We start from the raw sequence: 25,853 nt of genomic DNA on the forward strand, positions 1-25,853 counted from the left end.
ATGAACCCGTTGCATGCTGAGCCACGTCCGGGGTTTCTGACTGGTTAGTATACCTCATTAGTCTGTGAACACTTTGCCCTTGGAGTCAGGACTTTTGCAGTGTCGCTCTCCTCTGCTCCTCACACTTTCTTATACTTGTCTACACCTCTTGCCACAACTCCATGGGAGAACCAAATCCATTAGACTGACTAAAATTGTTTCATTAATTAGTACTTGGTAGACTTGATAGTGTCTGGATTGTAAAATGTTTTTATATACCAACATTTGTGATACAATTTGTGTTACATTTACTGAAATAAGAATATCTGTATCTCTTCTCTTTGGACTGGATTGAGAAAAAAATTGTATACAAAGTGGCTATAGATTTTTAAATCTTTCATTGAGCCCGTAGGTCTCCTAATACCTACCTTCAGGGGTAGATCCAAGTTTTCTGGGTTCTAAAGTGTACCCCTTGGGGGGCCTTCTTTAAGAATAAGATTATAGATTATGACTATGATGTTAGATACAGAACCCTGGCAGGAGCAGGCCTGTGAAGGGCCCTGAGAGGTTTGAGCTTCCTTAGCCTCGGAATACGGAGAAGGCAATGGCACCCCACTCCAGTACTCTTGCCTGGAAAATCCCATGGATGGAGGAGCCTGGTGGGCTGCCATCCATGGAGTCGCACAGAGTCAGATACGACTAAAGCGACTTAGCAGCAGCAGCAGCCTCAGAATAAATCTGCGCGCCCCCCCCCCCCCCCCCCCCCCCGCCACCACCATATTCTAATAAAAACAAAGCCTAGTGTGAAGACTTGAAATGAATAAGGACACCTCTCTGCAAATAGGTTTTCCTTCTTGTTCTATCCAGGATGCCTTAGGGAACAAAAATGCAGAATTGCTAAGTCAAACAAGAATCAAATACATCTACATCTCTGGCAGTCCAGTGGTTAAGACTCAGCACTTTCACTGCTGTGGGCTTGGGTTTGACCCCTGTTTGGGGATCTAACATCCTGCAAGCCACTCTAATGCAGCCAATGCATACATTCATAAATGTATTCCAAATAATTCCGTATAATAAACTTTTCTAAGCCAGGATAATTCTGCACTGCATTTAGTTCACTTTCCAGTGGGTAAAATTCAATTTGAACAGCCAGCTCTGGTTCAACAATGTCACTTCTTAAAATTGTTTATTTTCAGAATTTTTTCTGGGGCTAAGGAGCCTTGGAGCAGAGGATTCAGGTACATCCAGAGAGATGAAAGAGGCATTGAGTATGGGCCAGACACAAGGCAATCCAGACAGATCAATGATGAGCAATTGACAGAATCTAAAGATCTACAGTTATCAGGCAGATTTCCAGAGGAAGCCCAGTTGTGGTTTCATTTTGGGACAAGCTTCCCTGGTGGCTCAGAGGTTAAAGCATCTGCCTGCAATGCAGGAGACCTGGGTTCGATCCCTGGAGAAGGAAATGGCAACCCGCTCCAGTACTCTTGCCTGGAGAATCCCATGGACAGAGGAGTTTGGTAGGCTACCGTTCACGGGGTCACAAAGTCACGACTGAGAGACTTCACTTTCACTTTACTCCACTCAGCTCTAGACTCTTGTCATCTGATAGGAGTTAAATTTCTTTCTGCCTTTGTGGTTGTCCAGGCCTTACTGCTCAACGGATCCTTACCTGAAGATGAACAGGAGAGGCCCTTGGCCCTCTGTGAACCAGGAGTCAATCCCGAGGAACAGTTGGTGAGCTCCTCTTTTGTGACTGGACATGGAATAATCTGGCTTGTGTGTCTGATTTATTTTTAGCATTGGGACTCATCTGTGCCTTCATAAAATGCTCCCTTCCCCTGACTTCAACTCTGCTGGTTTTCCTCATATGTTTTCAACTGTTTTTCCTTTCTTCCACAAATATTTATTACATGCTGACCATGTGCAGACACAGTTTCAAGAACTGGAGACACGAGAACGATAGATGAAACCTCAGACCCTCTCCTCGTGGAGTTTATACTTGGGTCCCTGTTGACTGAAAAAAAAAAAAAAAAGCACAGTCTAAAGGTTGAAGGTTATGTTTTATTCAGTGGATAAAACCAAGGACTTAAGCCTGGGAAACAGCATCTCAGATAATTCTGAGAGACTGTTCTGAAGAGGAATGGGGGAAGCCAAGACATTATAGGAATTTTTGCAACAAAACCAGGTAGTCAGAACTTCAGAAATCACTGTTAATAAAAGAAAACCGGCTATCGCAAGGAATTTAGCGCTTTTCTATGTAGGAGAAGATGCAAGAGTCAGGGCTTCCTGAAGTCGATCCTCGGATTGCAGCTCAGCTCCCTGGGGCCAGTATCCTGTGCTTTCTCACCTGAGGGTCCGCCTTCTCCTGCTAGGTGCTGCTATTCTTTGTTTCCACCCCGAGTCCCCTCAAGGCTCACTGCCTGGGCAGCTGTAATGTGGTGGCTTGATGGCTGCCTTTCTTTAATGAACGGCAGCCGGCATTCTTAGTTCACATCCCCTTTGAAGCTGCTCTCTTTCTCCCTGTTCCTTAAAGGTGTGGGCTTCCCCGGTGGCTCAGAGGTAAAGAATCTGCCCAAGCAGGAGACGCAGACTCAACCCCTGGTTGGGAAGATCCCCTGGAGAAGGAAATGGCTACCCACTCCAGTACTCTTGCCTGGGAAACCCCATGGATGGAGGAACTTGGCGGGCTACAGTCCATGGGGTCGCAGATGAGTCGGGCACAACTTTGTGACTAAAACAACTACACCTTAAGTGTTGCTGCTCCTCGGGTTTCTACTCTGGGCTCTCTTCTGTCTTGGACATTCACCTGGGCAATACCTGCTGCCGTGGCTTCATTCACTTCCCACCTGTCTCCTATGTTGCCTCTCAAATATTTATTTCTAGCTCTGCATGAAATACATTTATTTTTATTGTTTTATTTAAATAAATTTATATAATTATTTAAATTTATATTTATGTTTAGCTCTCTGCATGGAGTTCTACATTTGTAAAGGCAACATGCACCTGCCTGTTATCTCTACTGTATGTCCCATAAGCATCTCAATTTCAATGAGTCTTGAATTCAACAGCTTTCTCTCCCTTCTCTCCCCACCCTCAAAACTATTTGTCCTTTAAGTTTCTGTTTTTTATGACAATCCATGTACCCAAATACCCCAAACAAATCTGACACCCATACTTGAAGGGCTTCCAGGTGATGCAATAGTAAAGAATCCTCCTGTCAATGCAGGAGACACGGATTCGATCCCTGGGTTGGAAAGATCCCCTGGAGAAGGAAATGGCAACCAACTCCAGTATTTAGTCACCACATTTTATCAGTATACTTTTAAAATATCTTCACCCAGCTTTTCTCCATTTTCATAGGTACTGCCTTAATTCAGGCCTTCATCCAGCACTCTGGTGGCCTCCTAACTGGTTTTCCTGATTGCTCTCCTATCCTCTAATTCATTTTCCCTAAAACAGCAAGAATAATTTAACTTCAAAGCAAGCTTTGTGTTGTCATCCCTTTGCCTAAAACTTCTTCATCAGTTCCTCCATTGTCCTTCCTGGCCTTCATGATCCTTTTCCATTTTCCTCTTGAACTTCATCTCTTATCATTTCTCTGATCATTTCCCAAACCCTCTGCACACAACACACACACACTCATTCTAAACTTTATCTGTGGTCATCTACTCGCACCCCCAGGGCATATGCCTCCACTGGAAGGCAGTTCTCTGTAGCTGCTCTACCCTGGCCAGCATCTAATAGCTGCTCAGTAAATATCTGTTGATGAATGACCTCTGAATTTTACAGCATAGATATATAATCATCTCTTTTTGCTTTATATCCAGATTATAATCCAAAGTCGTCTGGATCAGAGTATAGAGGAGAATCAAGACCTAAAGGTATGTCAGGAAATGCACATTTTACCCTTTGAAAAAATTTTGGGGCTATTACACACCCACTTTAGTATAGTAATGGGGAGAAGGGAGAGATGCAGATTCCAGACTTTAGCTGTATCTGTATTATGTCTTTAACTGAAAGAGAGAGGTATATCATAAACAGAGTAAAAGAGTAACACCTTTTTAATCTCAGGGAATAATAGGTATCTATGTCATTATTACTTATACCTTTCTATATGTTTGAAATGTTTCATATTTATCTTTTTAATTAAAATAAATAAAGGATCTACTATCAGTATGGTCATGTTTAAAATGATTGACATAACATAATTAGTTTCAGGGTGTACAACATGTTGATTCAATATATGTATATATTGTGAAATAATCACAGTAAACTTAGTTAACATATTTACAAATTCTTTCTTATTAAGGAAACTTTTAAGAAACTTACAGTTTTCCAATATACAGTACAGTATTATTAACAACAGTTCAGTATGGTCTTTTTTTTATTAATGAATACTTCCAGAATTTTTTTAGATCAGTGGGGCTTAGCTTTTTTGAAGTCATAAGTATATGACTGAAGCCATTAACCCTCTCCCCAGCAATTTGCATGAGAGCACTCACTGACCTGGGTTTTGAGTGGACTAACTTTGGAGCCCATCTGTGGAGTCCTGCTGAAGAATCCCCATTTTAGATATGTTAATTCCAAACTCTTGAAGAGATTGCAATAGAAAAAGAGAGAGTAGAATCTGAGTTACGGGTGCTCCTCTCCTAAAATCTTTCTCCTAATGACAATCGTGTGCATATATTTAAGGGACAGTTAACTAAGTATTTTATTATTGGGCCAAATGTGTTTTTGTTTGGTCCATAAAGAACAATACCCTCTTGGAGAACCGAAACTCTGTAACCCTTTCTGGACATTAAAAATGAGATAATTACTTCATGAGGTTGGGGGTAGGTATATTGAGATATCATGTATTTTCAGGAGAGGGATTTAGATTATTATGATTGATGATTAAGTTTCCCTGTTGGTGAGGATTGCTAAATATAGGAATGATGAACCTATGGGAATGTATGGCATTTTCTTTCTTGGCCAGAAAGATTATGAACAGTTGAAACTGGGAAACTGGGCAACTGAGCGTGGGTGCCACAGGAGAGAGTGAGATGGGTCCTGCTCATTTCTATGGGTCAGCTTTTAATTTTTCCTGGACCAGACCTGCCTTTGGCCTCAGTGGAGGGTTGATTTTCCTTGGAATGGTTATATGAGTTTCATATTCTTACTGACAGAATGAGGTAATGCTTCTGAAGCAACCCAGATGCTACCATCTGATCTAACTATATTTGGTTTGCAGAAGGAGCTGCTGAAATATAAACAAGAAGCCAGAAACTTACAGGGGATAAAGGTAAAAAGAAAGATATTTAACATTTTAAATAAATTCTCTACAAGGTAAAGCATTCTGAGGGAATTGGGGTACTAGTTGGGTCCCCTAGCCTTTTCTTGTGTACATCTGATGGGCCCTTTCACAGGCTCTGTGCTCCCAGCAGAGACAGGGCTTTGTGGATGGGAAGTGAGACAGGTGGAGGAACATACCTTTGCTTTGCTGAGGTGTAGTTCTGGTGAATATGACTCATGGTGCTGTCATTTCCCTCTGCCACCTTGCTTTTTTCTATGTGTGAAAACAATCAGTTACTGCGGTTTTCTTCAGTTTCAGTATTTTGTCAGTTTTCTGAAGTTCTGAAGAAGAACATAACTCTTAAAAACTGTAATTTACTTAGGTTTGAATAGTTACTAACATTCAAATGGTTCGAAGTTAAAAAAGTACGAAAGGATAATCCTTGAGAAGTCGGCTTTCCGGCCCTGCCCCCTCAATCACCTAGCTGTCTTTCCTGGAGGCAACTTACCACTTATCCCCAGATATGTATGTATGTAATTTCCCCCCAAATAATAGCATACTATAAACCCACCTCGACATATTGCTGCTTTCACTCAACAATATATCTTAGAGATCATTCTATTTTAGTACATGAAGACCTTAGTATTCCAGTATGTAAATATATGAGAATTCATTTAATCAGTTCCTATTGATAAGTCTTCTGGGTTATGTCTAGTCTTTTGGTAATACAAACAGTGATCTAGCTAATAATCTTGCTGCTGCTGCTGCTAAGTGGCTTCAGTTGTGTCCGACTCTGTGCAACCCCATTTTGCTTACATGTTATTTCACCCCAGTAGGAGTAGATGTGCTAAGTGAATAATACCTCAGAAGTGGAAAAGGATGCTCTTAAACTGCTGCTTTCCTACACTCCCATTCATGAGCCAGACTAGGGTGTAACTCAGCAGCATCTTCCAGAATGTTCTGTAGTCTTAGTCCTTTGAGATGCCAAAAAACAGCATGTTCCATGCTCAAATAAGTTTGAGAAGTGCCATGCAGGCTTGAAGAGTCACACTGAATAATAGCATATTAAAGGACCAGAGAAGGTCTGCCGTAAAGAGGCTGGCCTAAAAAACGATTAAACTGTTAATCACAGAAGCGCTTTTCCTCTCATGTGACACTTGTTAACATCCCATGAAGCACACTTTGGGAAATATTCCTCTGAACCACTGGTGCCAAGGGCATCTGAGGCCACCTGGCCATGTACTGTCATGGCAGACAGCATATTTAAGAAAGACTCTCACATCCTCCAGAGCCTGCATGGTTTGTTTGCAGTCTGTAAAGAGAGAAGAGTCAAGGCACATTTCCTGGGATGCAGCTCTAGTCCATTAGTTCCATTTGAAGTCACTGTGGTTGGAGGATTGTGTCATCAGTTCAGTTCAGTTGCTCAGTCGTGTCCGACTCTTTGCGACCCCATGAATCGCAGCATGCCAGGCCTCCCTGTCCATCACCATCTCCAGGAGTTCACTCAAACTCAGTCCATCAAGTCGGTGATGCCATCCAGCCATCTCATCCTCTGTCGTCCCCTTCTCCTCCTGCCCCCAATCCCTCCCAGCATCAGAGTCTTTTCCAATGAGTCAACTCTCCACATGAGGTGGCCAGCGTACTGGAGTTTCAGCTTTAGCATCATTCCCTCCAAAGAACACCCAGGGCTGATCTCATAGCCGATCCTTTTAAGTAAGTGTGTACAACCCACCTTGTCCTATGCCTGGTGGGAACCAAGATGGTCCAAGCTAAGAGGAAGATATCCTAAAATTAGTAGGATCCTATTACACCGGGAGGAGGAACCATCGGTTTAAGAACATTTCTGAGCAGGGAAATAGGATCCCAGTCCTGGTCCAGACAAGGCGGTGAAAGGCAGTGGAAGCCGGGCAGGGCCCGGGCTCTGGAAGGCAGGATGGGAGTGATTCCACGGCTCCTTTGTGAACAGGGTGTCAGGCAGTGATAGGCCCCAACCCTCTTGGACAAAAGAGCTCATCTAGATTGAGTATTTACAGGCCAAGGATTTAGAGAAGAAAGTCAAGGAGGGAGGAAGGAGAGTGCGTTGTCCAAGGTCATAGTCATGGTGCTAGTGGTAAAGAACCCTCCTCCCAGTGCAGAAGACATAAGAGACGAGGGTTCGATCCCTGGGTCAGGAAGATGCCCTGAAAGAGGGCATGACAACCCACTCCAGTAATCTTGCCTGGAAAATCCCATGGACAGAGGAGCCTGAAGGGCCACAGTCCATAGGGTCACAAAGAGTTGGACATGACTGAAGTGACTTAGCATGCATGCACTGTCATGAAAGCAAGTGGTAGGTGTGTAATTTAAGACTAGGTCTGTCTGAGCCCAGAGGCCACTTATATTCTCCCCCTAGACCATCATGCTGTTGGCAACACAAGGGAATGTAGGGGCAAGTAAAGCACAGAGGGAAAAATCGGGTTTCCATCAGTCTGGTAGGACAACAGGTAGGATTTTCCTTTAGATTCTAGTGTCCTGGAAGGGAACAGAAAAATTCCTGCTCATCTCCTGTGGCAGGACCCTGTGTTCTGTTTGTCTCCTGGTTTAGTAACAGCTGGCTGATGGATGAGCTGGGATCACGTAGTGAGTGTGCTTTCTCCCCAGGATGCCCTGCAGCAGAGGCTGACTCAGCAGGACACATCTGTCCTTCAGCTCAAACAGGAACTACTGAGGGCAAATATGGACAAAGATGAGCTGCACAACCAGAACGTGAGTTGCAAGAGTGAACTTGGACTCCACTGAGCCCCAAATAGGATATAGTATGAAGTCCTGTTAGATCTGTTCCCCCTCTGAGGACTCCTCCTTGTTCCTAGATGAAAGCCTGTACCACACTGGCCTTGAGCCCTGCGATGTTGAGGACACTGAGACATTCAGGCTGCCTTGTGGTTCTACAGTCTGATTATCTCGCTAAAGATGTGGAGAGTGGCTGTGTGTTTTTACCATAGACGTGCCCTCTCTGTGCTGTATCCTGTAAACTGCCACCATCAGCTCTAGTTACCTACTGGTTTGGCAGATAATGCCCCCACACCATTGAATTCTGTCTTATTCTTCTTGCAGGTGGATCTGCAGAGGAAGCTAGAGGAGAGGAATCGGCTCTTGGGAGAATATAAGGTAAGAATGTGTATCAGTTTGGAAATTATTTCCACCTGACCTTTGGTGAACAGTCTATTGTTGCTGTTGTTCAAAGAACACTTCAGTACTCTGTTCTCCTCCTTGCTTTCTGCAAGGAAATCCTTTTCTGAGTTCCTTTGATTTACTAACTCTGAAGGTCGATAGCACGGCTAGGAGAAGGAACACAGAGCTAGGAGTCTGGAAGCTTCAGTTCAGCCAGCCTTTATCTTTATCCAATCCCAAAGAAGGGCAATGCCAAAGAATGTTTGAGTTACCGTACAGTTGTGTTCATTTCACATGCTAGCAAGGCAATGCTCAAAATTCTTCAAAATAGGCTTCAATGGTATGTGAACTGAGAACTTCTAGATGTACAAGCTAGGTTTAGAAAACGCAGAGGAACCAGACGACAAATTGCCAACATCTGTTGGATCATTTAAAAAAGCCAGAGAATTCCAGAAAAACATGTACTTCTGCCTTCACTGACTACGCTAAAGCCTTTGACTGTGTGGGGCTCTACTTTCCTTAGATGGAAATGGTATCACGAAAGGTGAAATGTTGGATCTCCTTGGCTTTGCCACTCATCTGAAAGGCGTGTCTCTGTTGCAGAAGGAGCTGGGGCAGAAAGATCGCCTCCTGCTGCAGAACCAGGCCAAGTTGGAAGAAGCACTTCGGCAACTGTCTGAGGCCAGTTACCAGCAGGTGGGGACCATGTTTCACCACTGGCTTTCCTGCCCCTCCGACCTGAAGGAATCCCTGTCTGATTGAGTGTTTGCATTTGCAGGTGGACCTGGAGCGAGAGCTGGAACACAAAGATGTCCTTTTGGCTCACTGTATGAAAAGAGAGGCAGACGAGGTAACCTGCCTACCGCCCGGGGTCTCTGTCACACGTTTACAGGGGCAAAGAGGGAGATTCAGTTGTTAACTCAGGGCTGAACCAGCACCACAGGTTGGTTTCTGTTTGGTGGGGAGGATAAAAGTGCAGGTTCTGGGATAAGAAAATCTGGTTTCAAGTCCCAGCTTTACCATTTAAAAAAAAAAAAAAAACATTTTTTTATACACTTTCCCACTGTGTGACCTTAAGTTGCTTAACTTCTGAACCTTAGAAAGAAGGCTCATCTGGGAAATGGAAATAGCAGTGACCTTCTCTGCCATGATGAGGAATACATAAGATAGTCCATCTAAATAACAACACAGTCCTGGTAGATCTGCCTGGCACAGAGTTAGGCTCAAAAAGTTTTAGACACTGTTCTTTTTTTTCCTTTTTATTACTGAAGCAAAGGCAGGAGATACTGGAGCAGCATTCTCAGGCCTTCCTGGGGCCAGGCAGAGGCTAGGCAAGGGCCTCCAAATGAAGGTTTTCATTTTCTTCACTCTGCATTCAGCAGTGCCCTCTGAGTGTCAGGTACTGGAGATACAGCAGTGAACTAAAGGGAAAAAAATCTTTGCACTACGTCAGGAAGTGATTCGTGTAAAGAAGAAAAATAAGAGGAATTGCTTTGGAATTTTCCCTCGTACAAGCATCCTTTCTTCTTGCTGCTCTAGGTGACCAGCTACAACAATCACAGCTCTCAAAGCAATGGTTTTCTCCTTCCAGCGGCAGGAAAAGGAGCTGCTTCAGTCGTTCACAGAGGGGTATGTCCTTAGGATTTGAGTACAGACTTGCCACTTCCAGCCAAAACGAAAAGGGTACCCTAGTCATCGCCAGTGGAGTCGGCCTTTTATATCCCTGTTCCCCAGTTCTTGCATCTGTTGGATGTGTAAAGCTGTGAGGCACTTACTATCCAAAGTTAAGAATTCGTGAGCCATCAGTGGGCTTGCGTCTATGGAGGAAAAAGTTTTCCTACCATTTCCACCTCTATCATCAAAAATAAGAGGTCTGTTGGAAACCCCTCCCCTGTATCCTCTTAAGCCCCGCGGTCGGGACATGGTTAATAAGGTGGCCCTGCCACGTGGCCATGCCCGCAGCCCCGCGGTTTTGCTCACAGAGCAGCGACCTGCAGCTTGTGCGAGACGCCCTCCGCAGCCTGCGCAACAGCTTCAGTGGCCACGACCCTCAGCACCACACCATCGACAGCTTGGAGCAGGGCATCTCCAGCCTCATGGAGCGCCTGCATGCCGTGGAGACCCAGAGGAAGCAAGAAAGAAGGGTGAGCCTCTTTCTGTGATGTTTCTCTCATCCCCCGAAGAAGCTTACTCTTGTCAATTTAATGTAGATGAAGGCAGTGCCAAGATAGAAGGCCCTGCTGAAGGTTACAGTTGCTTTTCTCTTTGGTTTTCCTCTCAAGGGAGCTGACCATTCATCATGGTATGTCAGTCAAGGAGGGAGTTCACAGATAACTCTAAGCAGCTGGGTAGCTGTCTAAGGGATTGTCGTTCTTGACCCACAGGTCTCCGTTTACTGCTTATTCTCCGTCCTCTTCCCCCCGAATGAGCTTCGCATTGGTTGAGGAAATATATGAGACAGTGCATTGAAAACCAGAATGCTTTTTACACGTGTATGTTGTTATTGCTAGGATAAACACATCCAATTTTATATTCTGTGGAAAAAGATGTGGTAGAAAAGTATATATTTTAAGTATACTTTTATGATTAAAATTTCTTGGTTAAATTCTCCTGTTGATCATAACTCTTGTGATTTTTGCGTCACTCCCCAGGTTCGGGGCAAGTCACCCAGAACTCAAGCAGGTAGTGAATACCGGGAGTCCTGGCCCCCTAATTCAAGTAAGTACTCCGTACTGCTCAGTAAGGACTCCTAGCATAGTAGATCAGAAAGTTAGTATTTATATGCTACTAATATTTTGGAGATAGGATTTTCCTTGTGGTATTTCATGCTTTTTTTTAAAAAAAAAGAAGTACCACATTCTTCACACTCATTTATTCTGTTTGGCTGCATCGTGTCTTAGTTGTGGCAAGGCGTGTGGGATCTTAGTTCCCCAACCAGGGACTGAACCTGTATTGCCTGCCTTGCAAGGTGGATTCTTAACCACTGGACTACCAGGGAAGTCCAGTACTTCACCTTTACAATGCATTGTTCTATAGCAATACTAGAATCAAGTTGCTTCTAGGACTATGAAGACTATGCCATCATTATCACCACCACCATTACCCCGAGTACTGTTTAGCCACATGCAGCATGCTGCTGATTCAGAGAGGCTAAAATATCTTAAACAAAATATCTTTGGAAATAAACAAGCTCCAAACAGGCTACACCAAACGAAGCAAAATATAAAACAACAAACACATACACAGATCACTTGAAAGTCTCAAATAGAGAAAATTTCCAGTTCTTCTTAGAGGCAAGAAGTTTCATTTCTTTGGGGATTTCCGAAACTTTGAGTGCATAGGTCATTCAGTTTGTTTGAACTTACTGTGTTATATTTTTTTTTTCTTTGTTAATTCTAACATGTTGGGAAATCTACCCTGCCTGGTAATTTCTATTATACTTCATATCTTGCCTTTTGGTTTAATAGCATTCATGTTTTCTTATCTTTTATAGTTTACCCAGGCCTGATCTAAAAGTATCTAAATAATAGTTTATAAAAACCAAATAGTAAAAGGCTGACCACAACCAGTTTTATATGTTAAAGATAGTTTTTAAAACCACATTAATAAGTCTAAAGTAAAACACTTAAAGAAAGTATTTGCCCAAATGTGAAAGGTAAAATATTTTTGTTCTCAAACCTCCATATATTTTGTTCTCAAACCTCCATATATTTTTTTTTCTCTTGAATGATATATTTACACTGAGACTGAAATAGACTATTAGTACCCAAATTAGTTTCAGTGTTTTTTCTAGCATTGTTTTGAACCAGTCATTTCTGTTTTCTTTTTTTTAATTTTTATTTATTTATTTATTTGGCTTCTCTGGGTTATGGCACACAGGATCTTCAATCTTCACTGTGGCATGTGGGATCTAGTTCCCTGACCAGGAATTAAACCCAGGCCCCTGCACTGGGAGCTCAGAGTCTTAACCACTGGACCACCAGGGAAATCCCCATTTCTGTTTTCTTGATAGGCTTTTTATTTCATCCTTGTCCTCTTTAGTACTTTCTTTCAGTTCAGTTCAGTTCAGTCACTCAGTCGTGTCCGACTCTTTGCGACCCCATGAACTGCAGCACGCCAGGCCTTCCTGTCCATCACCAACTCCCGGAGTTCACTCAGACTAACGTCCATTGAGTCAGTGATGCCATCCAGCCATCTCATCCTCTGTTGTCCCCTTCTCCTCCTGCCCCCAATCCCTCCCAGCATCAGAGTCTTTTCCAATGAGTCAACTCTTGGCATGAGGTGGCCAAAGTACTGGAGTTTCAGTTTTAGCATCATTCCTTCCAAAGAAATCCCAGGGCTGATCTCCTTCAGAATGGACTGGTTGGATCTCCTTGCAATCCAAGGGACTCTCAAGAGTCTTCTCCAACACCACAGTTCAAAAGCATCAATTCTTCGGCACTCAGCCTTCTTCACAGTCCAACTCTCACATCCATACATGACCACAGGAAAAACCATAGCCTTGACTAGACGGACCTTTGTTGGCAAAGTAATGTCTCTGCTTTTGAATATGCTATCTAGGTTGGTCATAACTTTTCTTCCGAGGAATAAGCATCTTTTAATTTCATGGCTGCAGTCACCATCTGCAGTGATTTTGGAGCCCCCCAAAATAAAGTCTGACACTGTTTCCACTGTTTCCCCATCTATTTCCCATGAAGTGATGGGACCAGATGCCATGATCTTCGTTTTCTGAATGTTGAGCTTTAAGCCAACTTTTTCACTCTCCTCTTTCACTTTCATCAAGAGGCTTTTTAGTTACTCTTCACTTTCTGCCATAAGGGTGGTGTCATCTGCATATCTGAGGTTATTGATATTTCTCCCGGCAATCTTGATTCCAGCTTGTGTTTCTTCCAGTCCAGTGTTTCTCATGATGTACTCTGCATAGAAGTTAAATAAGCAGGGTGACAATATACAGCCTTGACGCACTCCTTTTCCTATTTGGAACCTGTCTGTTGTTCCATGTCCAGTTCTAACTGTTGCTTCCTGACCTGCGTACAGATTTCTCAAGAGGCAGGTCTGGTGATCCTGGTATTCCCATCTCTTTCAGAATTCTCCACAGTTTCTTGTGATCCACACAGTCAAAGGCTTTGGCATAGTCAATAAAGCAGAAATAGATGTTTTTCTGTAACTCTCTTGCTTTTTCCATGATCCAGCGGATGTTGGCAACAGTGCTTTCTTTAAGTTAGTTTAAACTGCCAATGTACCTAGGTCTAAATATTTAGAAATTCTTTTTCATAAGTCTAGTAAATTTCTCCCTCCCTGGAATAATTCTTTCTGTATATGACTTACTTATTTAAAAGACCAAATAAATTCACAGTTAATTCAATACCAGAGTGTTAATTCAATTTCTATATTGACAAATAAGCTGAATGCCTCTCATCTAAAAATACAACATTCACGCAATTTGATAACCCTCTAGCTACTGAGTTATTTATCTTATTCCCCTGCATCAGACTTCTTGAAAGAATGATCTACAAGGCTCTTTCTTCATTGTTACCTCCCATTCACTTCTTAATCCACTAAGTGGTCTTTTACTCAGGTACTCCACTTAATGTTTTTCTCGGGTGCATGTTGACTGTCTTGTTGCCTAATCAAAGTGGTCATGTTTCATACCTTATCTTCCATTGAATTTTCAAAAGCATTTACTATCTTTGAATAGTCTCCTTCTGGAAACATTCCTCTTCTTTAACTTTAGTACCAACCAGTTATTCGTTCATGAAATATTTATTGAGCATTCATTATGTAGAGTTCTTGTTAGGCACTAGAAATCTCGAGATGAACAAGATGGACTTGGTGCTTGGCCTTACTAGACTGTAGTCTCGAGAACTAGGTATAACCTCCTTCTCTTCTCCTCCTCTGCCTAACCCTTGACTGTGTCCTGGGATTCCACTGGAGGTCTCGACCTAGGCCTTCTGATATTCTTCATCGGTGATCCTTTCTACTTTCATGGCTTCAACCACTCTGGTATGCCAATTATTTTTAAACTTTCATCTCTAACTGCAAGCGTTTTCCGAGCTGCAGGGCTATATTTTTGAATGCCAGCTGGATATCTTCTGCAGGTCAGAAGGCACTTCAAACTCATGTGCAAAACTGGAAACAAAACAATAAAGGGGGAAAACATAAGAGTATAGAATCAAACAGATCTGGGATGCAGTTGTAGCTCTCAGCAGAGTATACCATGGGCAAGAATGTTAATGACCATCCTTGCATTTTAGTTTTCATGTTTTTGAAATGGAGATAATCTTGAAGGATTGTAAACATTAAGTGAAATATTATATGTGGATAATCTGGTATAGTGTGGCATATGAGAGATGCAAGGCTGTGCCCTTTCTTTCTCCTTTTCATGACAGCCAAATCTCCTGAAAGAGTAATCGTCTCTTTGAACCTACTTCCTGTCTTGCAATTTACTCTTAAGGGAAACAGCAACAACAATAATTATTTTAAAAGTAATACAGTAGATTATTGAGGGCCTCCCTGGTGGCTCAGTGGTAAAGAATCCGCCTGCACTGCAGGAGCTGCAGGAGACCGGTTCAATCCCTGGTTCAGGAAGATCCCCTGGAGGAGGGCATATCAACCCACTCCAGTATTCTTGCCTGGAGAATCCCATGGACAGAGGAGCCTGGTGGGCTACAGTCCATAGGGACATGACTGAAGCAACTTAGCAGGCATGCACATTAGATTAGTGGAATACATTGAGATTTCAGATAAAACCCATGCATCTATGATAATTTGACAAGCAAATAGTATCTCCCACAAATGGTGTCAGGACAACTGGATATCCATATGCAAAAAAACAGAGTTGGACCTGTACTTCACATTATGTACAAAATTAATTTAAAATGTATCATTGACCTAAATATAAGTATTAAAACTAAAACTCTCAGAAGAAAACACAGGGGAAAATATTCATGACCTTGAATTCTTAGACATTAAAAACATGAGCAATAAAAGAAAAAAAAGAGGAAAATGGACTTCATCAAAATTAAAAACTATTTGGATCAAAGAATATTATCAAGAAAGTGACAAGACAACCAGAATAAGAGAAAATATTTCAAAATCATTTATCTATTAAGGGCCTAGGATAAAAACTATATAAAGAACTCTTATAACTTAGCAACAGAAGACCAAAAAAAATCTGATATTAATAACAGATGGGCAAAGGACTTGAATAGACATTTCCCCGAAGAAGAGTAAACGGCCAAGGTGTATATGTGCGCTCAGCCTCTTCAGTGGCATCTGACTCTCTGTGACCCCATGGACTATAGCCCGCCAGGCTCCTGTGTCCATGGGATTCTCCAGGCAAGGATACTGGAGTGGGTTGCCATGCCCTTCTCCAGGGGATCTTCCCCACCCAGGGATCGAACCCGTGTCTCCTGCATCTCTTGCACTGCAGGTAGATTCTTTACTGCTGAGTTACCAGGGAAGCCCCAAATGGCCAATACGCACATGCCAATATGATAAAGTTGTTAGTTATTAGGAAAATCCAAACCAAAACCACAATGAGATACCACTTCATGCCTACTGATGACTCTGAAAAAACAAGTAAAAGTGTTGGTGAGAAGTTGAAACTTATGCACATTGCTGATAGGGATGTAAAATGGTAGAAGACAGTTTGCTGGCTCTTCAAAGTTAAACATAGAATTACTATATGACTTCGCAATTCCATTCCTAGGTATATGCCCAAAAGAATGAAAAGCAAGTGTTCAAAAAAAAAAAAAAGAAAAACCCATGTACACACATGTTCTATTCACAGTAGCTAAAAGGTGGAAACAGCCAAGTGTCCATCAGTTGATAAAAGGGTAAACAATTTCTGCATATATTCATATAATGGAATGTTATTCAGCCACAAAGAGGAATGAATTACTGATACCTGCTACGACATAAATGAATCTTGAAAATGTTAAGTGAAAGATGCCAAACGGAAAAGGGCAGAAATTGGAAGGATCCTTTTCTATGAAATGTCCAGAATAGGCAAATCCATCGAGACCGAAAGTAGATTAGACAGACGTCAGGATTAGGAAGGGAGTTTATTGAGTATGAGTTTTCTTTTTCAGATACTGAGAATGTTCTGGAACTAGATAGTGGTGATGGTTACACATCACTGTGAATGTATTAAGTGCCACTGAATTGTACACTTTAAGTGGTTAAAATGGTGAGTTTTGAGTTACATGAATTATACCTCAGTTTTTTAAAAAGTGAATTATAATAAGCCTGGAAGGAGCTGTGCTAACAGGGAGAAAAGGTTGACTAGTCTAAAATATTATAACTGTCTTAAATCCATCAGAGAGATGAGATCAGAGGGCAGCCAACCAGCCTGAAAGGTAAACAGGTGCTTCCAAGCACAGATAGGATACCAGCACTGGCTCACTTATGGCAGAGCGCAGGAGGAAGATGGGGCCACTGTACAAACAGGTAGGAATTCAGCTAAGATTTTAATAAATTGTGAAAGGCTAGGCAGAGACTAGGAACCCTGGGGGCCGTAAATGCAACAAGAGTTTGCACCTGCTTGCTGATGCTTCTGTTGACCTCCATTTGGGTGCTTATGGCAAAGACTGGTTGTGGGAACAGAGTGTTGAGAAATCCTGTTTTGGGGGTGGGGGCTCAGAGGAGGGACCGGCTGCCACTGCCGGGAAGAACAAGCAGTGTGCCCATTTCTAGACATAAACATTTTTTACCTTAGTCTCTACCATCTTACACAGGAAGACTTACACAGGAAGTCTGACAGTCAATAAAAATTTATGTAACATCCACAGAAACAAGAAAAATGCACACCACTGTCAGGAGTCAATAAGGGTCTACTCAAGAGTTGACTCACACGTGACTAAGATATTGACACGATCAGAAAAGGAGTTTTTAGAAACTGTGTTAATGGCTGAAGTAAAAATGTTTATATAGTGCATGTATTGTATAGTGCATTTAGCAGAGAGATGGAAATTATGAAAAGGAGTCAAATGGAATGCTAGAAATAAAAATAAATATTACAAAGATGAAGAGTGTCTTCAGCAGGTTCATCAGAAGTCTCAACAAACACAGCTAAGGAAAGAATCAGTGAACTTGAAGATAGGTCAATAGGAATTACCCAAACTGCAGTACGAAAAGAAAAAGAGTCGGAGAGAGGAAAAACAACCCAGTAGCCATGGGATAATATCCATATGGATGAAGATACATGTAACTAGAATCTCTGAACCAAAAGAGACAGAACTGGGCAGAAGAAGCATTTGAAGACATAAAGGCCAATTATTTTCCAAAAATAAATAAGACATCACACCACAGATCCAAGAAGTTCTGAGAATTGCAAGAAGTATGAATAACAATGACAATAAAGGAGTCAAATTAATGAAAATCAAAGAAAAGAGAAAAAGGTAACCAGAGATGGGGGGAAATATTACAAACAGGAGAACAAAGATGAGAATTACAGAATTCTTATCAGAACCTGCAGGTCATAAGATAGTGGGGGGACATCTTTAAAGTACTAAAAGGGGGGGAAAAGCCTAGAATTCTGTAGTTAGAGCATATATATTTTTATACATAAAACCCAAGAGAATTCATTACAAACAGATTTTCACTGCAGGAAATGTTTAAGGAATTTCTTCAGACAGGAGGAATATGAGATGGGAGGAACTGAGATATACAAACAGAAGTGGTTAGAATGAAGGAAAATATAAAAGACTTTTTACCCCTTATTTTTAATTACTCTGAAAGATAATAGGCTGTTTAAAGCAAAAATAGTATTGATGTGTTACTGGTTTATTTCATATTTGACAGTAATACAAAGATCAGGATAGAATTAGGACTCTACTGTTGTAACTTCCGTAGTTCTTACATGTGAAGCGGTATAATATCATTTGAAAGCTGACCGACTAAAGATATATATATAAATCTAAGAACGACCACTAAATTTTTAAAGAATAAATAAAAAATTAATAGCAGAGATAAATTGTAAAAATAATCCAATACCAAAAACAAAAAGTAAAATATCTCACTGTTTAAAATATCATTTACATGTTGAAATGATGTATCCAAATTGAGAACCTAAACATACTGGGGTTTGAAGACATACATGTCTGTGTGACTGCTTAGTCGCTCAGTTGTGTCCAACTCTTTGTGATGCCATAAGACTGTAGTCTGCCAGGCTCCTCTGTCCGTGGTTTTCTCCAGGCAAAAATCCTGGAGTGGGTCGCATTCCCTTCTCCAAGGAATCTTAATTCAGGGATTGAAGCCACGTCTCCTGCACTGCAAGCAGTTTCTTACCATCTGAGCCACAAGAGAAGCTCCTATATGTATATACAGATATGCATATACATATATGCACACATTCCAAAGGTGGGAAGAAAAAGAGGAGAAAAGAGAAAAGGAACAAAAAATATATGGAACAAATAGAAACAAGAGAGATGGTACATTTTAAAAAATAATCTGGTTTTTATGACATAGGTTTTTTTTTTTTTTTTTACCACTTGCAAAATTATTGTTTATCAGTATCATAGTAATTGGGAAACAGCCTTGTTTGATGGGATAAATATAGCTCAACCTTGTGAAGATGGTTCATTCTCCCCAAATGATCTGTAGCTTCATGTTATTCCAATAAAAATCCTAACAGTGTTATTGTCCAATTAAAATAAATTAATTAAAAAAAAAATCCTAACAGGGGACTTCCCTGGCGGTCCAGTAGTGAAGACCTCTGTGCAGGGTGCCTGAGTTTTGATCTTGGTCAGGGTAGATCCCACCGGATGCAACTAAGAATTTGCATGCTGCAAAAGGAGGAGGAGGAGAAGGGGACAACAGAGGATGAGATGGTTGGATGGCATCACTGACTCGATGGACATGAGTTTGAGTAAGCTCTGGGAGTTGGTGATGGACACAGAAGCCTGGTGTACTGCAGTCTATGGGGTCACAAAGAGTTGGACACGACCGAGTGACTGGACTGAACTGAGCAAACATCAAAGATCTCAAGTGCTACAACTGAGACCCAGAGCAGCCCAATAAATATTTTTTAAAGTCCTGTCAGACTTTTTGTAGATATAAACAAGCTGATACTAAAATTTACATGGATGAGATTGCTGCTACTGCTGCTAAGTCGCTTCACTTGTGTCCGACTCTGTGCGACCCCATAGACAGCAGCCCACCAGGCTCTGCCATCCTTGGGATTCTCCAGGCAAGAACACTGAAGTGGGTAGCCGTTTCCTTCTCCAATGCATGAAAGTGAAAAGTGAAAGTGAAGTTGCTCAGTCGTGTCCGACTCTTCACAACCCCATGGATTGCAGCCTACCAGGCTCCTCCATCCATGGGATTTTCCAGGCAAGAGTACTGGAGTGGGGTGCCATTGAGATTAGAATAGTTAAAAAAAAAAGTTGAGAAAAATAAACAAAGGAGTTGGTGGGCCCCACTACCTGATTTCAAAACTAACTATGAAGTTAGAGTAATCAACACAGTGTATTATAAGTGAATAGATAGACACAGAGATCATTGGAACAGAATAGAAAGTTCAGAAACAGACTTACTGAATTTGACCAGTTGATTATTAATAACAGTGCAAAATCTATTTGATGGCTCAAGGGTAGGCTTTTCAACAAATCTTCCTGGAACAATTAAAGACCCACATCAAAAAAAAGATCATTGAGCCACGCTTCATACTACACATAAAAAACTGAGTCCAGATGAACCATACATGTCAGTTAAAAGCTAAAATTGATTTCTAATGCCTTTTAAAATCATGTATGTTATTTACACATACATATACACAACGCTGTGTTTCTGGGTCATTTGTCCTCTCAGGTTTTCAAGATTTTTAAAAATTACTTTATTTATGTATATTTTGCCTGCGCTGCACAGCTGTTTCTCTCTCATTATGCTTTTTCTCTTTTACTCAGAGTCTGTGCAATCTAACTCGGCCTTCTTCACTAGTCACCCCAAAGTCCTCTCATTAATGTCACCAGCGACCTATTTACCACACCTGTGTTTATCTACCAGACTTCTGTGTGGCATCTGATGTACTCTTACCCTCCAGTTCACCCAAAGTGTGTGTGTATAACATTTTATTGGTCAGCATGGACTGCCATAACAGAACACCATAGACTGAGTGGCTTAACAGCAGTTTATTTTCTCACAGTTCTGGAGGCTGGAAGTCCCAAGATGAGGATGCCAGTGTGGTCAGATTTGCTGAGGGAGGGTGTTCTTCCTGGCTGGCAGACAGTCACCTTCCTGCTGAGTCTCCATATGGTAGAGAGAGCTGTGGTGTTTCTTCCTCTTTGGGATGAGAACTGGTCTACTCTTATAACCTCATTTAACTTTAATCCCTCCTTAAAGGCCTATCTGCAGTATATTCTTGCCTGAAGAATCCCACAGAGGAAGAGCCTGGTGGGGTACAGTCCGTGGGGCTGCAAAGAGTCGGACACAACTGAGCGACTAACACTTTCACTTTTCACTATTTTTGCATCTCTAGTTCTTGATACATAATAGGCACCCAGTAAACATTTTAAATGGATGACACTTCTGTTCCCCTGTCTTAGGTAACTACCATGAATCTATTTCCTCGATCATAAATTTTGGTTATTTTTCACTTTCTCTTTTATCCTTGACATTCAACTATATCCGAAGTACTAAGACTTTTACCTTCTAAAGGTCTCCCAAATTCATCCCTTCTCTAGCTCCAGGGCTATATCTTACCCTTCCAAGCCTTTCAGATTATTTTAATTGCCTCTTAATGGGATCACCCTTTCCAGAATTTCTCCCATCCAACCCTTTATTTTGCTGCTAGACTGACCTTTCCAAAATGCCAGTCTGATTATATCGGTTCCTTTTAATGTCTCCCTAGAGCTTAAGACTAATATCTAAATGTCTTAGCCTGGCAGAGTCCTTTGTGATTTGGGCCATGCCTACCTTATCCTCATTTTCCATTACTTCCCAAAGTATAATGCTCAAGCCTTACTAGTCAACTTTCATTTTTATAGATACGTGATCCTTTTTCATGCCTTTATAAGTATCCTTCATTCTTGGAATGCCTTTTCCAAATTCTACATATGATCATTTTTTTAGGTGCTTTAACAGTTCTCAAATTGTTTAAACAATTTAAGGGAACTTTCTGACCTCTTCCAGGTAGAATTAACTACTCCATCTTTGATCTTCCTTTGCAGTTTGTACAAATCTGATTTTAGTGTATTAAGTATTTGTTGGGTGATTCCCAGGTGGCTCAGTGGTAAAGAATCTACCTGCCAAGCAGGAGACGCACATTCAGTCCCCGGGTCTGAAAGATCCCTTGGAAAAGGAAATAGCAACACACTCCAGTATTCTTGCCTGGGAAATCCTATGGACAGAGGAGCCTGGTGGGCTATAGTCCATGGGGTTGCAGAGTTGGACATGACTTAGCAACTAAATGACAACAACAACCATTATTTGTTATCATACCTGTCATCTATACTGGACTATAAACTCTTTGAGATTAATTTTATATTCTCAAAATCTAGTACATGGTAAGTGCTCAATAATTGTTTGTTGAATGAATGAATGAAAAGATCAATCATAAAATTTAATGATAAAAGTGAATGTTTTATTAAAAAACCTGCTGTGTGCCAGGCCCTTGGTGCTGGAGTCAAAGGAGCATCATGGCGTGTAGGTTTCAATAAATGGCATTTTTGAAAAAAATTCTGAAAACTAACTGATTACTGTGCAAAGAGAGAATGTTCCCTTGTTTTTCTTCTCTGTGTTATTCATCTCTCCTACTTCCTTATTTTAAACCTCTTCCTAGGAATTGCCTGGTAGTTAATTCCCTGGTGGTTAATAACCACAAAGTGTGGTTAAGATTCCACACTTTCAACACCAAGGGTCTGGTTTTGATCCCTAGTTAGGGAATTAAGATTCCCACAAAATTTGAGGTGCAGCCAAAAAAAAAAAAGCCTTAAAAGCCCCAAACAAAAAAACTCTTGCTGGGGACTTCCATGGTGGTCCAGTGGTCAAGGGTCTACCTTCCAGTGCAGGGGCCTGGGGTTCCATCCCTGGTTGGAGAACTAAGATTCCATATTCCCCAGGGCAACTAAGCTCACCACAACGAAGACTCAGTGCAGCTGAACAAACAAATATTTAAAAAAATAAAGTCTTCCTAGAACTATTCTCTGGTTGCTGCAAGTTTGATTGGGATCAATGGCCTAGAATAAGTTAGGAAAACCTGTGCATCTGGAATTGCAGGAGATGTTTTAATAAAAGTTTGTTTTTGGTCCTGATGATAAAACTTTGTAACTGGTCTCTTTTCCTATTCTCTTAAATTCATAATCACAAGTAATTCACTGATTAAGTTTTTCTATCAGTACCTATACAAAGAAGAGAGGCAAAGTATGGATCAAGAAATCTGAGTTAAAAACTGTGGGGACTGAGACTATGCTGGTGGTCCTGTGGTTAAGAATCCACCTGCCAGTGCAGAAGACACTGGTTTGACCTCTGGCCCTGGAAGGTTCCACATGCCTCACGGCAGCTAAGTAGTTACGGTGCACAGGCTCAGTTGCTCCGTGGCATGTCGAATCTTCCCAGACTACGGATTGAACCTGTGTCCCCTGCATTCGCTGGTGGATTCTTATCCACTGTGCTACCAGGGCAGTCCCCTCCCTGAAATCTTGCCTGGCTTCTCTGACCTCTTTTGACTCTTGGCAGCAGTGCCTGTCAGAACAGTTGCTGTTCCCCTGCTAGAATCACCTGGAACAGGTGAGAAGGGATGGTCCTTGTGATAGCATCTATGTCCAAAGCACCTCCTACCTTAGTGGCCCCAGCGGTGACTTCCTGTGGGTCACACCCTATGGACAAGGTGTTTGGCAAGGGTTTCAAAACTGTGCTAATGACCTCAGGCAGCTTCATTCTCCTGGGACATTTTGAGTAACTGGAAATGATGGGTTATTGGAAGCAAACTGAATGTTCTGACCACAAGGTGTCTCTCTGATTGCAGAGTTGCCTCACTCACAGAGTTCTCCAACTGTCAGCAGCGCCTGCACGAAGGTGCTCTATTTCACTGACCGGTCACTCACACCCTTCATGGTTAATATACCAAAGAGGTGAGATTCTGAATCATTATTTCTTTAAAAAGGACAGGAAGGCAGAATCATTAGTTACTGCCCACCTAACCAGCTGCAAGGTGTAGCAGTGTAGTGAGAAGGGCATAGGAAATAGAGATTCCAGTTCCAGCTTCACCACTAACCTTCAGCATTACAAGGGACGCGTCAGGATCTGCTATACAGCATAGACACAATATTGCTTCCAGTCCTGATATACAAAGATGCTCCAAGTCAGGAATAACAGTTTTTTAAGTGCTCAAAATAGCTTCTGCTGAGAGCTATGGATTACAGCCTAGCATTCCAGGGCTATTTATTGCTTATTGACCTTTGTTGCTATTGGATGACTACAACTAATCTAAAGAGAATTCATGTTAAAAACCTTGAAACTTTTCAGTTAATATACTCCTTTCTAAGTTAGATGGCTTTGAAATAAAGATTTTTAATCTTTGGAACCAACTGCTGAGAGAGGTGTTAAGATTTACCATTCCTAAAGGGTCTGAGTTAGAGGGGAGCTTTCTGAAGCAAAGTGGTATAGTTTGAATTCTCCCAGCCTGGAGAAATGGAATTGCTGCAAAGAAGGAAATCAAGAGAACTTAGACATATTGATAGTTTAACAAATTAGATTGCAGACACTTTGTGTCTTATTTCCAGAGTGATACAGAAAAAAAAAGTGATTTGGCTTCTGTCAAAGTAGTAAATCTATTTTAAATTCTCAGATTGTCCCATTTGTAATGCTATTTACATTCCCTAATGGGGCTTCCCTGGTGGCTCAGATGGTAAAGAATCCACCTGCACTGCAGGAGACCCAGCTTTTATCCGTGGGTCAGGAAGATCCCCTGAAGAAGGGAACGGCTACCCATTCCAGTATTCTTTTTTTTCCATTCCCGTATTCTTGCCTGCAGAATTCTGCAGAGTTGGACACAACTGAGCGACTGACAACACTTTACATTCCCTAACCATGACTAACTCCCTAGCTTCTGCTAATAGAATCATTTGAGTTACAAAGGGCAGTGACCTAACAAGGCCATGCTGTTTCTCCGAGCAGAGACTTTGACAGGGGCCTGGGTTTAAAACTAACATCTTATCTGTTCAACCCACTGATAAACAGTCTATTTTAGTGTTCTCTCCTGTTGTTGCAGGCTGGGGGAGGTGACACTGAAGGATTTTAAAGCGGCTATTGACCGGGAAGGAAATCATCGGTATCACTTCAAAGCACTGGATCCTGAGTTTGGCACTGTCAAGGAAGAGGTACAGAACCCACAGGGAGTCTGGGCGGTATTGCTGGTTGTTCTTGAACTCTGCAGATTCCTACTTAAGATCTAGTGCCCAGAAATACCGGAATTCCCTAACCAGGGCAGTGGAGTTTCCCAGTGCCTCAAGCCAGTTGACTACTTTAGACCGAGAAGTTGCAGGGAATGGCCCAAGAAGTTGATAGCTTCATTAGTTCATGGACTTAATCACTCTGATCAAACTTAGAATTTTTATTTTATAAAGGAAAAAGTTTTGGGGACTTCCCTGGCAGCCCAGTGGTTACGACTCCATGATTCCAATGCAGAAAGTGCAGGTTTTGAGTCCTGGTTGGGAAACTAAGATCCCACATGCCCCGGGTATGGCCAGAAAATTAAAAAAAAAGGAAAAAGTTTTGTTAGGGAAAATAAAGAACCCACATTGAAGAAAAGCTTGGCGTTGGGGTCTTTTTTCTTTCTATAGCCAAACCTTAGAAAACTTTCTGCTTCCTGTGTAGAGCAAAATAAACAAACTGGCATGAATATATGAAATGGTATATTGTGGTGGTAGTTTCTCGGAAAATGAAAATGAGGAAACTCTGCAGTCATCTGTGCTTATACTCAGTCCTTGTCTATTTTCTTAGCCTACACTTTATAGTACATCTGCCAGAAACAGATTTTTTTTTTTTTTTGAAAAGAGTTCTGTGCTCTCAGCAGTGTTTACAGAATGAACCACTGGTTGGCTTTGCCAATCTTTTATTTTGAAAATATTTTCTGGACTTCCCTGGCAGTCCAGTTGTTAAGACTCCCCGCTTCCACTTCAAGGGCACAGGTTCAATCCCTGGTTGGGGAACTAAGATCCTGCATGCCACATGGCACAACCACAAAAAAGAAAAAAAAAACAAACAAAACAACCAAATTTCTTCACTGGACTGTTTTAATAATCTTGTTCTATTAGCGACTTAGGAAATGAATAAATGAATGAAAAGGACTGCATACACACATTAAGATTAGCCTTTTTTCTGACCCTTTCTTTACAATGCCTGGGACCAAAATTTCCCCCTTTCTCTTTTATTATTATTCTCCTCCTTCTCTTTTAAATGTTTATAGTACTGCTTTCTCCTGAGAAGCCTAAAGTGCTCTATGGTTAGT

The 25,853-nt window shown here is 41.6% G+C and overlaps 1 protein-coding gene across 1 annotated transcript in view; it reads left to right on the forward strand.

The window, feature by feature from the left end:
• Positions 1–25,853, forward strand: part of DIXDC1 (DIX domain containing 1) — a 67,746-nt gene that overhangs the window by 40,165 nt on the left and 1,728 nt on the right. Inside the window, exons 8-19 of the mRNA XM_052652697.1 lie at positions 1,627–1,716; positions 3,810–3,863; positions 5,213–5,263; positions 7,895–7,999; positions 8,348–8,401; positions 9,008–9,100; positions 9,183–9,254; positions 9,944–10,033; positions 10,387–10,548; positions 11,056–11,122; positions 23,370–23,475; positions 24,615–24,723. Of these exons, the coding sequence (XP_052508657.1) occupies positions 1,627–1,716; positions 3,810–3,863; positions 5,213–5,263; positions 7,895–7,999; positions 8,348–8,401; positions 9,008–9,100; positions 9,183–9,254; positions 9,944–10,033; positions 10,387–10,548; positions 11,056–11,122; positions 23,370–23,475; positions 24,615–24,723 (1,053 nt within the window). The remainder of the gene's footprint in view (positions 1–1,626; positions 1,717–3,809; positions 3,864–5,212; positions 5,264–7,894; positions 8,000–8,347; positions 8,402–9,007; positions 9,101–9,182; positions 9,255–9,943; positions 10,034–10,386; positions 10,549–11,055; positions 11,123–23,369; positions 23,476–24,614; positions 24,724–25,853) is intronic.

The sequence above is a fragment of the Budorcas taxicolor genome, chromosome 15 (assembly GCF_023091745.1).
Source record: "Budorcas taxicolor isolate Tak-1 chromosome 15, Takin1.1, whole genome shotgun sequence".
NCBI classification, from domain to species: domain Eukaryota; kingdom Metazoa; phylum Chordata; class Mammalia; order Artiodactyla; family Bovidae; genus Budorcas; species Budorcas taxicolor.